This window comes from Anopheles arabiensis, chromosome 2 (assembly GCF_016920715.1).
Source record: "Anopheles arabiensis isolate DONGOLA chromosome 2, AaraD3, whole genome shotgun sequence".
NCBI lineage: Eukaryota > Metazoa > Arthropoda > Insecta > Diptera > Culicidae > Anopheles > Anopheles arabiensis.
Genome location: NC_053517.1, coordinates 110,214,216 through 110,229,986, shown reverse-complemented (window position 1 = coordinate 110,229,986; position 15,771 = coordinate 110,214,216). Strand labels below are relative to the sequence as shown.

Sequence of the window (15,771 nt, the reverse complement as noted above, 5' to 3'; positions counted from 1 at the left end):
AACATTTCATGTCTTACCTTATCCGTCAACAAATCCTCTTCTGAGCTACGGAACTGCTCCGAGTCTGGCACGTACTCGAAAGGCTCCACGTTGACTGTGGCGCGGCAAATGGCCTCGCCGATCTTGTTGGTGGCCACGCACGTATACTCACCCTTATCCTCCGGGAATACCTCGCTGATCGAGAGCACACAGCGCCCGGTAGAGTCCTGCTGTACCTGTTTGTCCTTGGTTTCCTGGATCAGCTGCGCATTGTGGTACCAGTGGACCTTCGGCAGCGGCATCGCCACAACCTGGCACTCAAGCGTTAAGCGCTCTCCATCCATAACACGCGTCGGTTTGATTGTTTCCAAAAACCGCGGTGATATGTATTCGGTAACCTCCTCGGTTTCAATGGTGTCCAGCGTTTGGACGGTCGCAGTGGAAGTTACCGAACCGGCCACATTCTCCGCCCGGCACGTGTACGCACCCGTGTCCCGGCGGGTGAACGACTCGATGATCAGTATCGAACGGTTCTCCTTCGTGACGATGCGCTGCTCGTTGGTCGACTTGATCGCAGCACCCTCCTTGAACCACTGGAACGTAGACGTTGGGTAACTCTCGACCGACGCCTCCAGTATGCACACCTCGGCCTCGGCGATCAGCTTCGGCACCAGCGGTTCGATGAAGCGCGGTGCCTTAGCCTCATCCGTATCGGTAGCGTCCGAGATGGCAACCGAGGCGGACGATTTAGCCTGTCCTGCTTCGTTCATGACCGTAATCTCGTATTTGCCACCTCTTTGGCGGGTCACACGGCGAATCTCCAGCCGGCTGTAGTACTCTTCCGTCGTAATGATGACTTCTTCTTCCTCCTCGACGATTTCCTTGCTGTTGCGGAACCATTTCACCGTAGGCTTTGGTTGACCAGTGAACCGACACTCGAAAACAAGCGTACTTCCGGTACGAACCACCTGTGCTTCTAGCGGCTGCACGATCTGTGGCGCAACGGCGGATGGTTTGGCTCGCTCCATCACTACCGATTGAATGTACACGTTCGCTTTGCCAACTGCTTTGCCGAACTTGTTCTCTGCTACGACAGTGAAAACCACCGGTACGTTCTGCTTTGGATGCTTGACGGTCAGTCGCACATGTCCGGTGCGTTCTTCGTAGTATGTTTCGATCTCTTCTTCCTCCTCCTCGATTATCTCAATCTCGTCACGCAACCAGCGCACCTTGGGAGTGGGAATGCCCGCCACCTGACAGGTGATAGTTGCGACCGTTTTCTGTTCATTTAGCTCAATCTTTAGCGGCACTACAAACCGAGGTGCCTCGCCGTGCTCAGGCTTCTCCTGCACGACAATGTTTGCCTTGCTGATAGCCACTCCGGCGACGTTCTTCGCCTCGCAGGTGTAGATACCGACGTGGTAAGGCTGCACGGTGGCAATTTCCAGTGTGGCCACATCTTCCACCACATTCATGATGTACTCGGAGCTGGCAAACAGTACCGTGTCGTTAAAGTACCACTGCACTGTTGGGAATGGAACACCCTCGATGCGGCATCGCAGCAGAACCGGTTTGTCTGGCTCACAGATCTGTGGCTGCAGCTTCTCCACAATGTTTGGCGGTTGTACCTTCGGTTTGCTAATCTTCACTGTTTGCTCCTGAATCTTTGTCTCGGAAATTTGTTGTTGCGTTGTTTCGATCAGTTGACGATCCTCTCGTACGCTTTCTTCGGCGATCTTATCCGTGACTTCTTGGACGCGTTTCTGCGTAATGATTTCCAGCTCAGGAAGCGGTTGACTGTCGTCGATAAAGACACGACGCTTCTTTTCCTTCTTGACAATGTTGGATTGCACGCGCACCTCCATTTCTTTGCGGAACTCGGTGGTCTGTTCTTCCATCTTGAGTTCTTCTACCGGCACTGGTGCCGGTTTGCTATCAGGACGAGTGAGCGTTATGCTGGAACGCGAAATCTCCTGCACCTGCTCCTCCTCTGCTTCATCCTCTTCTTGCTCCTCTTCCTCCTCTGGTTCCATTGCAAACGTGCTCAGCTCTTCCTTGAAGACGACATGCTTTTTGTTGCGTGACTTTCGCTTTTTAGCAGTTTCGCGTGGTGCAAGATCAGGGATAAGATCGAGTACCTCCTCCGCAACAATGTCTACGATCGTCTCTGCAACCTGCGCCGGTTCTTCGGGTTCCTCGAAAGTCACCGATTCTTCCACCTCGGCAATACCCGACTCGGGGAACATTGGTTTAATGATTTGCTTTTTGATGCGCTTCGTCTTTTTGGTTACAGTCTCCTCGATCTTCACATCACGGACGGGTTGTAATTCATGCGGTGCCGGGATTTCCTCTATCAATGCTTGTTGAGCTGGAACTGGCTTCAGGATGATCTCTTCCTGCACCGTTTGCTCGGGCTCTTCGCGTTTCGGGATTGGTTTGAGTGTTATTTCTTCCTTGGGCGTTTCTTCTTTGGGAAGTTCCTTCTTTCCACGACGCCATGGGGCCGGTTTCGGTTCCTCGGGCTCTTGAACTGTAGGTTTAGGCAGAACGATCGTTGGTTCTTCGGCTGGTTTGGGAGGTTCTTCTTTCGATGGTTTAGGAATTGGTTTTAGTACCACCTCTTCCTTAGGAGCTTCCGGCAGTGGCCTTCGTTTTCCTTTCGGCCATTCTTTAGGCTCTTCCTCTTCGACCGGTGGCTTTTCCTTCTTTCCACGACGCCAAGGCGTTACTTCGGGAATTTCCTCCTTTGGTGTTGGTTCTGGATGCTTAGGTTTGATTGTGATCTGTTGCTCTGGTTGTGGTTCGACATCTTTAGTCGGTTTAGGAATCGGTTTCAACACCACTTCTTCCTTAGGTTCCTCAACTGGTGGACGTCTCTTACCTGTTGGCCATTTCTTTTCTTCTTCCTCGGTTGCAACAGGTTTTGGTTTTGGAGTTCTTCGCCATGGAGGTTGTTCTGGAACTGTTTCTGGCTCTTTTTGTACTTCTTCCGGAATGTGTTCCGTCTTCTCCAGTTGCACTTCCTCTTGTTCAGGAATCTCAGGATAGACAGGTTTTTCAAGCGGTTCCAATTCCTCCTTTCGTTTTGGTTTCTTCACCTTCTTTGGGGAGATATCTTTCACCTCAGCTATTGACACCTTGTCGGCTGGGACCTCTTCAACTTCTGACTTTTGAGGCACAGGCTTCAGCGATACCTCCTCGATCGATTCTTGAGGCAATTCTTTAGCCCGTTTTGATGTTGGTTTAAGAGTAACAGTCTCCATGACAGCAGGTTCCGGAGCAGGAATTTCCCTTTTGGGAACTGGTTTCTTACCACGACGCCACGGAGGAAGGCTGTTGTCCTCTTCCAGTACGGCTGGTTTCTCCAGTTCTAGCTCTGGCTCGGGTTTATCATCGAGTTCTGGCATTGGTTTCGGTTTGATCGTAAGTTCCTTGCTTTCTGTAGGCTTCACTTCTTTCGTAGGCTTTGGAATTGGTTTGAGAACGACTTCTTCTTTCGGTTCTTCTGGAAGAGGACGTCGCTTACCAGTAGGCCATTGCTTTTCTTCTGGCACTTCCTCTTGAGGCTTAGGCTTTTGTTGTCTACGCCAACTGGGCTTCTCAGGCTCTTGTTCAGGCTCGATTGGCTTGACTTCCTCCAGCTTTTCGGGCATCTCCATTTTCTCTACTTCGGGTACCTCCGTGGGAGTAAACTCCAGCTTATCAAGAGACTCCTGTTGTGTGACGGACTTTGGCTTTTTCTTCTTGACAATCTTGACTATCTTTTCCTCGACTTCCTCGGGCTCAGTTGGAGCAATCTCCTCGACAACTGGCTTCTTGGGAACAGGCTTCAGCGAGACCTCCTCAATAGCCTCTTTCGGAAGCTCCTTCTTCTGGCGAGGTGTAGGCTTGAGCATTACTTGCTCGACCTTTTCAGGCTCAGCCGGAGGAGGAAGAGGCTTCTTCTCTACTGGCTTCTTGCCACGACGCCACGGAGGAAGGCTGGTGTCCTCTTCCGGTACGGCTGGTTTCTCCAGTTCAAGCTCAGGCTCGGGTTTATCATCGAGTTCTGGTATTGGTTTCGGTTTGATCGTAGGCTCCTTAGTTTCTTTAGGCTCTGTCTCTTTCGTAGGCTTTGGAATTGGTTTGAGAACGACTTCTTCCTTCGGTTCTTCTGGAAGAGGACGTCGCTTACCAGTAGGCCATTGCTTTTCTTCTGGCACTTCCTCTTGAGGCTTAGGCTTTTGTTGTCTACGCCAACTGGGCTTCTCAGGCTCTTGTTCAGGCTCGATTGGCTTGACTTCCTCCAGCTTTTCGGGCATCTCCATTTTCTCTACTTCGGGTACCTCCGTGGGAGTAAACTCCAGCTTATCAAGAGACTCCTGTTGTGTGACGGACTTTGGCTTTTTCTTCTTGACAATCTTGACTATCTTTTCCTCGACTTCCTCGGGCTCAGTTGGAGCAATCTCCTCGACAACTGGCTTCTTGGAAACAGGCTTCAGCGAGACCTCCTCAATAGCCTCTTTCGGAAGCTCCTTCTTCTGGCGAGGTGTAGGCTTGAGCATTACTTGCTCGACCTTTTCAGGCTCAGCCGGAGGAGGAAGAGGCTTCTTCTCTACTGGCTTCTTGCCACGACGCCACGGAGGAAGACTGGTGTCCTCTTCCGGTACGGCTGGTTTCTCCAGTTCAAGCTCAGGCTCGGGTTTATCATCGAGTTCTGGTATTGGTTTCGGTTTGATCGTAGGCTCCTTAGTTTCTTTAGGCTCTGTCTCTTTCGTAGGCTTTGGAATTGGTTTGAGAACGACTTCTTCCTTCGGTTCTTCTGGAAGAGGACGTCGCTTACCAGTAGGCCATTGCTTTTCTTCTGGCACTTCCTCTTGAGGCTTAGGCTTTTGTTGTCTACGCCAACTGGGCTTCTCAGGCTCTTGTTCAGGCTCGATTGGCTTGACTTCCTCCAGCTTTTCGGGCATCTCCATTTTCTCTACTTCGGGTACCTCCGTGGGAGTAAACTCCAGCTTATCAAGAGACTCCTGTTGTGTGACGGACTTTGGCTTTTTCTTCTTGACAATCTTGACTATCTTTTCCTCGACTTCCTCGGGCTCAGTTGGAGCAATCTCCTCGACAACTGGCTTCTTGGGAACAGGCTTCAGCGAGACCTCCTCAATAGCCTCTTTCGGAAGCTCCTTCTTCTGGCGAGGTGTAGGCTTGAGCATTACTTGCTCGACCTTTTCAGGCTCAGCCGGAGGAGGAAGAGGCTTCTTCTCTACTGGCTTCTTGCCACGACGCCACGGAGGAAGACTGGTGTCCTCTTCCGGTACGGCTGGTTTCTCCAGTTCTAGCTCAGGCTCGGGTTTATCGTCGAGTTCTGGCATTGGTTTCGGTTTGATCGTAGGCTCCTTGCTTTCTGTAGGCTCCACTTCTTTCGTAGGCTTTGGAATTGGTTTGAGAACGACTTCTTCCTTCGGTTCTTCTGGAAGAGGACGTCGCTTACCAGTAGGCCATTGCTTTTCTTCTGGCACTTCCTCTTGAGGCTTAGGCTTTTGTTGTCTACGCCAACTGGGCTTCTCAGGCTCTTGTTCAGGCTCGATTGGCTTGACTTCCTCCAGCTTTTCGGGCATCTCCATTTTCTCTACTTCGGGTACCTCCGTGGAAGTAAACTCCAGCTTCTCAAGAGACTCCTGTTGTGTGACGGACTTTGGCTTTTTCTTCTTGACAATCTTGACTGTCTTTTCCTCGACTTCCTCGGGCTCAGCAGTAGCAACCTCCTCCACAACTGGCTTCTTGGGGACAGGCTTGAGCGAGACCTCCTCAATAGCCTCTTTCGGAAGCTCCTTCTTCTGGCGAGGTGTAGGCTTGAGCATTACTTGCTCGACCTTTTCCGGCTCGGGTTGTTTTGGTAATTCTCGCTTTGGTCCTGGTTTTCGTCCCCGCATCCATGGAGGCAGTTGCGTTTCTGGTTGGTCTTCTGGAGCCGGCTCTTCTGTTGCTGGTTCGACAACAGGCTTCTTTTCTTTCGGTCCTCTTCTCCAGCCAACCGGTTGCTCGGTTGGTTTCGAATCTTGTGACAGTTCTTGTTCGGTTTGCTCCAATTTGAGCGTAGAAGAGTCCTCTCGTTCCGTAAACTCTACGGGTTTGGGTGTAGTTTCTTTGGGTCCTCGTCGCCAAGGAACTGGCTGGAGCTCGGGCTGTTGCTGTTTCGCTTCTTGCTCTTCTAAATGATCGACACTTAGCATGGTAGAATCTTCCACCTGTGCATAAGGTTGATGTTCTGGCTCCGGACGTTTGCCTCGTCTCCACGCTACGCCAGCTCCCTGGTCCAGAGTGAGTTTTTGCTGTTCTAGTTCTGTCGTTGTTTCGTTTCGATCTACCTTAAGCATAGTGCTCTCGTCAGTTTCGACGAACTGTTCCCTACCGGTTTGAGGCTGTTCCTTTCTTGGACCCCCTCGACGCCAGGCAACTCCTTCCGCCTTTTGCGAGTCTTTGCGAATTAATTCATCCACCTGCTGCTGAATCTCTAGAATAGAGATATCCTCATCGTGACGTAATTTCTGAACATTATAATCTATATGGTCGATATCTTCCTGCTCTCCGATGATGGCTTGAACCATTTCTTCCATATTAAGCTCGGATATCTCCTGCTCACGTTTCACTGTCTTCAGTTCGACCTTCTCTAGCTGTTCGCGCTTAATCTGCGGCTTCTGGATTTGTGTCGGTTTCAATTGTACCGTTTCGAGTTTTTCTTTCTCGATGGTTTTACGTTCCTTGGTCGTTTTCTTCAGTTTAACTACCTCGGCCGTCCATGGCTTGATCTCTTCGCGTTTATCGATCGACAGTGATCGATCGCGGGACGTACGTCGATCTTGAGAGGCACGCCGCCATGGAGCAACAGCCTCAGTGGTTGGCCCTCGCGATAGGCTTCGAGATCGTCTCCATGGCAAATTTTCATCACCCTGCGGGACGAACTCGGTGTCAACTTCGCTCGTACCGGTGCTACTATCGTACGATGTATCGCTTAACTGTTGAGCAGTCGCAGAGGTGGTCGATGACGAAAATTGCTGTGTCGGTTGCACATCCTTTTGCTGTTGGAGGTGAACTCCAGCAGCACCGTGCACCTGTCGCAGCTGCTTTCGACGCTCTGCGTAAAAAGGGAAAGTGTACGAAAACGTTAATGATTTAGCAACCGATTGACACGGTGATGATCCGTTCGATCGGAATGGGGGGACAGCAGTGTTAGTGTATGCATACACCTCGGCAGGCAAAAATAAACAGGGCGCAGTGGTAAATGAGGCAGTCGGGGGAGATACCTGCGGGAGTTGTTTGGAAGAAACACCGTTCGGATGTGGGGAGAGAATCAAAATTTATGAAGCGAATAGCGCACCGAACCAACGGGTGTATGGAATGCTAAGCGTAAACAGATGGCGTTACGTGGTCTAATTCGTCCACAGGTCTACACAAATACACACACACACATACACATTTCCACACAAACGAACAGGCGATGCTGAGTGTTGAAAGAACTTTTGGAAAAAGTGGTGGAGAGAAGCACTTTCTATTCTTCGGGGAGTATATGGCACGTTGTTATTTTGCACTTTGCGTTGCGTTCGAAGGTGTAGTAAAGGTGAGATGATGGGTTATTTTTAGCAGGGCAGGAATGTCTGGATTAGCTCATCAAGGAATTGGTCTCGTACGTGAAGTGCAAAATGGCCGTGGGATCTTGGTCATGGTTGAAGGAATGTAATGGTGTACTGACTTTATTGTACCTTGAGCGCGCTATGCATTCTAGCTCGCGAAAGGTAACCCCACATCAACATGCTATAAGTGCAATGTGGTCGTTATTTCGTGCAATGTATCATCGTTTGGTTTTGGTCGGAGAAAAGTAGAAAGGGCGTATCGTATTACTCATGGTGTTTTCCTCCTACTTGTGTACAATTAAAATTCTATTGCTTTGGGAAAATAGTCAAGTTGATGGTCACTATGCAAACGCGAGCGATTAGTCATGGTACACTGATGGTTTCATCCTTGAAACGCTGAAGAATAGTTGACATTGTGATGGTCAGTTTGTGTGTCATTCGGTTGTTTATACCGTTGACGAGGCAACAACAGCCGGATGATTCACATTGGTACAGGAGTACAGGAAATATATTGTGACTAACGTTGGTAAGCGAAAAACACGCTTGACAAATACCCTTCACCGAGGCGTTCGATCGCCTTGACCAAAACCTTCGACCTCTAATTTTGGTAGATACTATATTAGAATCCTATCCTTGAAGTCACGTGTTGCCTTTGGTGATGAAGTACTCAACTATAGCGTACACTACTAACCCTTACATCAATCTGTGAAGCTAGTAAGGAGAATCTCCCAATAATGGGAAGTTTTTGTTTTATCGTAGCTACCACAAAAGATTTATGAAAAACCATGAAACACGAGACCATGAATGGACCATTCAAGTGTGCGTTACTATGAGGTCTTTGTCAAGGTACATCACCTTCTCATCCACGCAAGAGCGGCACGCATCGCCGGCGGATTAGTTTGATGACAGACCTACAGATATAAATTATTTTTCATTTCAACGAATTATCACCACCACACCACGACACTGCTGCCGTAGGTGTGCTGTTGTAACCTTCCTGCGTCGTACAAATGTGTTCGACGAGCATTCTTCCCCCTCAATTAAAGCTAATCCTGTAAATTTTGTTAGACATTTATCACTTGCGCGCAACTCGCGAACTCTTCCTGTCTAGCGCGCAAACAATAACCGCAAGACAAACAAGCTCTCAACATGAACAGTCTCATATTGCATCAAAAATAAGTTGCGTTTAAACGACATCGTTAGGCAGAGGAGCCGAAAACAGGATAAAGAGTAGAACAAGCAGACACTCTTGCTACTCATGTTATCACTACTTGCGCAATGCGAAAGTGAGTGGCAAACAAAGAGTGTGGAAGAAATGAATCGAAAAGAAAAGTTGAACATATATCCGTCACCGAGGGAAGGAGTGCACTTGGCGTACGGTACAGCCAACTGCGCGGAAATGGGGTCATAAATCGTTCCCGCGAGTGCAGACAATCGTGTGTGCGGTGAAGATGTCATGTCACGACGACGACGGCGATCCTGCTTAGTCCGTACGGCCGTACTTGCGACTCAAAGTTGACAAGCACTGACAGCATCCGAAATACCCGGGTTAAACCCAAGAACCGGTTCGCGAAAAAAAAAGCAAAACACCCGAGAACGGATTAGCTTCCGCGACGGCTGCTGTCGAACCGTTTCGAAAGTGGCCGCGGGACGACCGCGGGACGGAAATGTTTAATTTTAGCTCCTAGCTCCCGATCTCGCGGGATTCGTTCTCTCGCCGGAGCCGTGAGTTTGTGTGTACGTGGAGCACCGTGAGTATGAGTGACCCTTATTAATTATTTTCGGCATTTCTTAAAATATCTCTCCGATGGTCTGTGTGCGCGCGAGAGCGCACGTTTGGACCGGATGCGCCTGCGCCGAGCGGGACGACATTAGGCACAACACGGAACGGTTACCCGGGTGCTCTCTTTTTAACCGACCGGTCACTTTAGTCGATATAGTGTGGTTAGCTCGGTTGGACGGTTTCGAACCGGTTTTCGAGTCCAGGCGGACACACGGGTCTTAGGGGCCTGGAGGGCTGGGACAGTTAGCGGCACAGGCTGGGGAACACAAATACCATGGAGCGGGGGAACGAGGGAATCAAAAAGGAAAAAAGCAGCAAGAGCTAATTCCAATTCGAGCAGGCTTCTAATCTACTAGCTGTTGTCGCGTGACGTTTTCGAACTCGAATCCTGGCGTCGTTCGCTGATGGTTGTGTGTGCTGGTGTCGTCGTGTGGGGCTGTGTGTGCGAGGAGATGACGCGAATGGCATGTTTGTCAACAGCTCGTTGTCCTGCAAATAGTGAAATGGGATGCATACCCGAAAACCCAAAACCATTGTGGCAGCATCATGCAGATGCTTCCGGTTTCCACTAGAGGGCAGTCACCAATCGGGGCTCGAAGGGAGAGTTAGTGAACAAAAAGCAATGGGGGAAAAGTGGAAGTGATTCGGGCCGTAAAGGAGTCGAAATGAAGTGAAGCGTGTTGTTTTGTTTGTTTTTTTGTTGTTTGTTATTATTAATGTATTACTCTCCAGGTTCGGTTTTATTGCTTACTTACAAACGTATAAAAACATACATATAATTAGTCGCCGATCGCGCAGCAATAGTGACAAAGGTGTGGAGAGAAGGTTTTGTTGGTTAAAGCGCGATTAAATCATCCTTAAGTGTACCACACAATGTGTGTGTAAGTGTTGATGTTTAATTTGTTAATAAATAAGTCTTACAATCTAATAACACGGCAAGCTGTAACAACGGGAAAAGCGTTGGGGGTACACGATCGAACCCTCGATCGTATTATTATTGCTCTAAGCCTAAGTCCGATCGGATCGATTGCACTCTACTCTACAATGCTACTCGGTGTGTTGGTGTACTCGCAGCTAAGCTTAGCATATTGTCCTGTTCGATACAGTGAGCTCCGAACTTCTTCGACCAAAACACGCACCTGCACACCTCTCCATTGGATTGGAGGGTGTACAGCAGCAAGCAGCAAGAACAAGGAAGCAGTAGTTATAAGTGGTAGCAGTAGCAGCAGTACACGCAACAACATGCAACAGGTTCGTGCGTTGCAGCACAGCGTGTACTAAATATCCTCCGCAAAGCTGACGAGATAAGTATATTGTTTCTGGGGCGCTTGTTATCGTTGTTACCACAGTTGCTGCAGCGGAATTTTATTGGTTAGGCTGTTGTTCCTTTGAGAGGAGGCCTGAGTAGCCGAAAGCAAAATTACAAAAAAAAACAACCAAGAACAACGTCAGCACACAAGCACACAAATCTATTAACGCTCTTGCCAGGCGCCATTATGCGATTTCGAAAGCGTGTAGCGTGCCTTTGACTTTGCCCAGAACGTTCGGGGTCATTCGCCCGGTTGTACTGCGGTCAAACAGGTTTTACCAGGCTGTAGGAGCACGAGTCTACGCAGCCAGGAAATCGCAGGCAGGGGTTAAAGGATGGCAATGGATTGCAAATGGCAAACACGAAACAAAGGCGCGAATCTATTTTTACCGAATTTTTAAAACAAATTGTAATTGGGCGTTAATGTTACGATGTGTGTGTGTGTGTGTGTGTTTGTGGCGGTTGTTGTTGATGTCATAAACAAGCTCATGTACGCATCCAAACTGCAACCACAATCTTGAGGACGCTGCAGTACATTTGGTAACGGCATTAACGGCTGCAGACGGATCGTAACGTTTACTAACGCTTGAATATCGTTTCTTTTTTGAACAGGACACAGGCGATGCCGGATTGGTGCAAACTGGCCGCGAGGAGGCTCTATCGATATCGACGGCAGGTCGGTGGTAACTACTCTTCCCTACGCTACGTCAGCATCTTTAGACATTGTACATTCGGGCAAGTGCATACATCGGTGTCAACAACAAGTCGGTCTCGGCACAACAACGCTAAAGTGTAGATCAAACGAACCGGGACAGGTGTGACAACAATGCGGCACACGGCAAATGGCATCATCGTCCAAAAACACCCCAGAAGCTCGATCCGCGTGGGTAGCGTCATTGTTGTATTGAAAGGAACTGAGTCAACAACTGACCCACCTGGGAGATGGATGTCCCTACTAAGTTTACGCGATGATTCATGCACGGAACGCGGGAAATCCGGAGAAGGTTCTAGAATATTTCTGCATCGCCTAAAGTCTCCTGCCCCAGTGCTCGAGAGGATCGAAGTTTGTTGATCGATTTGTACGCTAATCAAGATCGCAACAACGCTGTGTCTGCTATTTCCAACATCTGCACCATAGCAACAATGTTACCTATCTCTCGACAATCGTTCATCTTCCATTCGAAAATTTCTCTTGGTACGTGCTACCTGCAGCAGTACCCGATACGAACGATTATTCTCTCGAACGGCAGTTTCTTGCAAGTGTCCCTCCTCTTGCCATATCACCCCGCCGGGGGCTAACGAAATCTATTTTAGTAATGAAATCTTTATTGCTAATTATTCAGCTCGAAGAAGCACTAGACGCCGCACAAAGTTTGAAGCATTCTGAAGGGGAAAGGGGGGGTTACATAATTGTTTTCCTGCTCGCTCCTTCTGCTCTCCTATCTTCTGATCTTCCTAAACTGAATCCGTTCCGTTCAATTGCCATCTTTTTTTGCGCGCTTTTCAATGATCTTCTGCTCTGCGCAAACCACAAGGGTTAAGAAGTGTGTACTACTCACTATCTCGCCTCACTTGGACCTCAGTAACATCGCTTCCTATCCTCTCCAAAGTGTATCTTTTGCACGGTTTCGAAGTGATCGATCCCAAACCTTCAAGGTAAGTAACGAGCCTCATAAATCCAATGTTCTGGTTTATATCTTTCATACGCAATAAAGTAAACTACCGAGTCTCGTAAAGCTAAACACGCACCAAAAAGAACAACAAATCGAAACCTTTAATTACGCTAGCCGTCTTCACTCATCATCCGAAAATCAATCGAAAGAAACCCCTTTCGAAAGAAATGAAAACAAAAAAAAACACCACCATGCGGTCTGCAGTAGCTGTAATTTGCGCCCTGCCATAAAACAAACATAATTCAGCTTCTCCCCCAATGAAGGTCAGCATGAATCATCCGCGCTCCCTCCAGTGGACCTCAAAGGGGAGGTTTTCCGGGAAGCAAACACAACGCGCCCGTTCAATTTTTCCGTGTGCAAACCACGCTGTAGCGCATGTGGCCGCCAGAAGGTGCGCTATATACCGCACGACGGCGATGGCGTCCTATAATTAGAACGTCCGGCTCCTCGCCGCCGTGTGAAAAAAAAACCCCGAAAATACACGGTTGCTAGTGGGGTGCAACAACAGATCTCGTCAGGTTTGTCATCAGCTCACCTTACGTTACACGCGCGCGCCCCCCCCCCAGCGAAAAGCATTTTGGGGCCGGTTGAGTCACCGGTGAGTTGGAATATTCCAAACGCCTGTATGCTCACACCTTTGCAACTCATCAGCGTGTGTTTTCGCTTGTCCTCCTCTGAGAAGTAAAAGTCGGGCATCCGTCGCGTGCGCTGCACACGGCACGCGGCGTTCACAAATTTGACCAAGCCAGCCAAACCACCGCCCTCCAAGCCGTGGAACACGACGTGGCCAAATATAATTAGGTAGATCGTGAGTTGGTTCCTGCGCCCTCCTGGCACTCTTTGCCGGGCGGGAGATTCGCGAGATTCGCATGGTTGGTGCATAACGCCATCCTCAGGGACGTTGCAAAATTCTTCCACAAAAAACATGAAAAAACTGCACCCATTTCGTTTCGGTGCCGGTGCCGCGTCGAGAGTGGCCCTGAATAGTGACGTGCGGTGCGCATTTCGTAGCCAAACAGAATGTGTAACGGACATTGTGATAGACGCTGGCTATTAATCTTGATGAGCCGAGGCAAAAGAAAACGCTTTGGTAAGGTTTTGGGAGGGATGCTAAAGACGGTTCTTTTTGGGTTCTGCATACTTTTCTGACGCCCTCGCAAACGAGAACGCCACGTACGAACGAACGAACGAACGATTGATGGGTCGACGACATGTGAATATGTCCCAGTGGGTGGTGGGTGGTGGGAAATGAAAACGTGTACATGTTACGTGTTTGCGCTTGTGTTTTGTAGTAAAAAAGGAGACAAATGGACTGATTAGAATTGAAGCGAAAGAACACAAGATTGATTCCTCAATTCGTACTCAATTCGTTTTCATACCAACCGAAACGTAATAATTCCGGACGTTTTCACTTGCTCGCCAATCTCGCAACGGATGGTGTACCGGGATGAAGTCGTACACTGAGTCGGATGGGGTAGGTTTTTAGTATGACCGGGTTGGAGAAGGCGTTAATACGGCTTTCGCTCGCTTTTGGCCGCGAGGCGGGAGCGCTACTGGGTTTGGAATTTGGAAAAAATGGCCACACGGAATCGAAATCCGCCGGTGACGCTCACAAAAAAACGATTGTGCGTGTATTATACGCACGTTTGTGTTTGTGTGTGTCATTCGATCTATCTTTCATTGCTAAAAATAGCGAAGACACTCGTGGGAAGAGTCCCTTTCGCTCCCTCGCGGACGACGGTGGGAAGGGATCTCGTTCCTCGTTTCGTATCGTGTGCTTGTGTGCGTGTCGGTGTGGTGGTGGTATGGGTTGATCACTTTGGGTTGATCATTGTGATGGGTGTTTTTGATGTTAGATATTGGTAGGGAAGCGATTGTCTCCATCGTTCGTTTGTTCGTTCGCTTTATAGCAGACTTGATCCTTCAACCCCTCACGGCGATCATGGCTTTGGCCCTTGTAATGTTGACACAACGCGCTTCCTTTCCGCTTTTGTTTCTTGTTTATTAGGTTAACATATCCTTCAAGCTAAGCGAAAAAACTAAGCTGGCCTAATTATGCGCGGATGTATATAAATTGTCAGTAAACTTGATCATTAAAATTCGGCAAAGCTATCATGTGTACGTGTAAAACAGCATCAAAAAACATGGCGCGTGGGTATTATAAATGTATGTAAACTAGCTATTTCTCTCTATCTCTCTCACTCTCGCTCTCTTCCTCTCATCTGCTGCCTTCCCTTGACGGTTACTTTATACATTTATATATCTTGTGTTTGGCATTCAACCGAGCGTTCCTCTAATCCGAATGTGTATATCCGTAAAAACGATGTCGTAAAACGCGATGTATGCACTTGCACCTGCCTTTGCGCCGACATGTGTACTATCATCATCATCATCATCAGTGTCAGCCATTAAGATTTCACGTTGGACATTAGTTAAGTAATTAGGTAAAAATTAAGCACAAAACGAAAGCAAAGTACCGAAATGGACATTTGCCTATTAAGATTACTGGGACAAGACATTGCCGTCGTCTCTCCTTCTGCGCCTTTGCTGCGAACGCTGTTTCGTCTTTGCTCTTCTCGTTCTCGCCCTCAAGATGGTGTCATTTTGGGCGCGAACATTTGCAGTGTTCTTTTTGTAATTCAATCTACCAGTTTGTTTTTGCTTCCTTTTGATTGGTTAATTATTGTCAGCTGCACACGGAGCGGCCAACAACATTTCACCCGCCATTAGGGCAGCATTATGAAAGCGCAAAAAAAACACACACGCGCGTTGGTAACAACAGATAACAGGGCTAAGAGTGGGGGGCTATAGAGAATCAAAACACAACAATGGTAGCACAACAGCAAAACAACAATCCTCCTTCTCTCCGGCTCCGGGAGTTAACGTGGTTGTGTCTATCATCCTGGTGTTAGACACAGATTGGGCGTTGCAAACATTTAATGGAAGAAGTAAGTACTTGTGTAAAAAAAAACAAAAATCGCGTGTGTAAAACAAGTAATAGTAGAAGAGAATGTCAAAACGGTTCTTTGCTTGCTTGCTTGCTTGCTTTTTTTGGGGGGACGAGCACTAAATTATTTACGGATGGTGTTTTGCTGTTTTGGGTGTTGTTTGGTGTTGGTTCTACTGAGTATTCTTACTTTTGACTATCAGTTTGGCGGACGTTTCGACCTGTCCGGCGGACGTGGTCACACGGCAGGTGAAGGTACCGGAGTCTTCCTCGTAGGTCGTCCCGATCAGCAGCACCGCGTTGTTGCCTTCGTTGATCATCTGCGGAAGAGACAGCGTTTTGTATCGGAGCATTAGTTATCGGACGTTGAAGAAAGGTAGAAAATGGGGCAAAAACACTGAGTGAGTCCCTAGAGAGTCACAGTTCAATTAGCATCGCTCTAGATTGAGCTATGGGAGGTTTTATTGGCA

At 48.5% G+C, this 15,771-nt stretch overlaps 1 protein-coding gene across 3 annotated transcripts in view; it reads right to left on the bottom strand.

The window, feature by feature from the left end:
- The window catches only part of LOC120895627 (titin), a 154,990-nt gene that overhangs the window by 49,410 nt on the left and 89,809 nt on the right, over positions 1 to 15,771 (bottom strand). Inside the window, exons 29-30 of one of the 3 annotated variants that reach the window (XM_040299130.1) lie at positions 15,492 to 15,621; positions 18 to 7,093 (exon numbers count right to left, since the gene is read on the bottom strand). The exons of 1 other annotated variant lie outside the window; for it this stretch is intronic. In XM_040299130.1, coding sequence (XP_040155064.1) covers positions 18 to 7,093; positions 15,492 to 15,621 — 7,206 coding nt within the window. Of the gene's footprint in view, positions 1 to 17; positions 7,094 to 11,950; positions 15,622 to 15,771 lie in introns of those variants that run through there. One more of the 3 variants, XM_040299133.1, reaches the window with a different exon arrangement.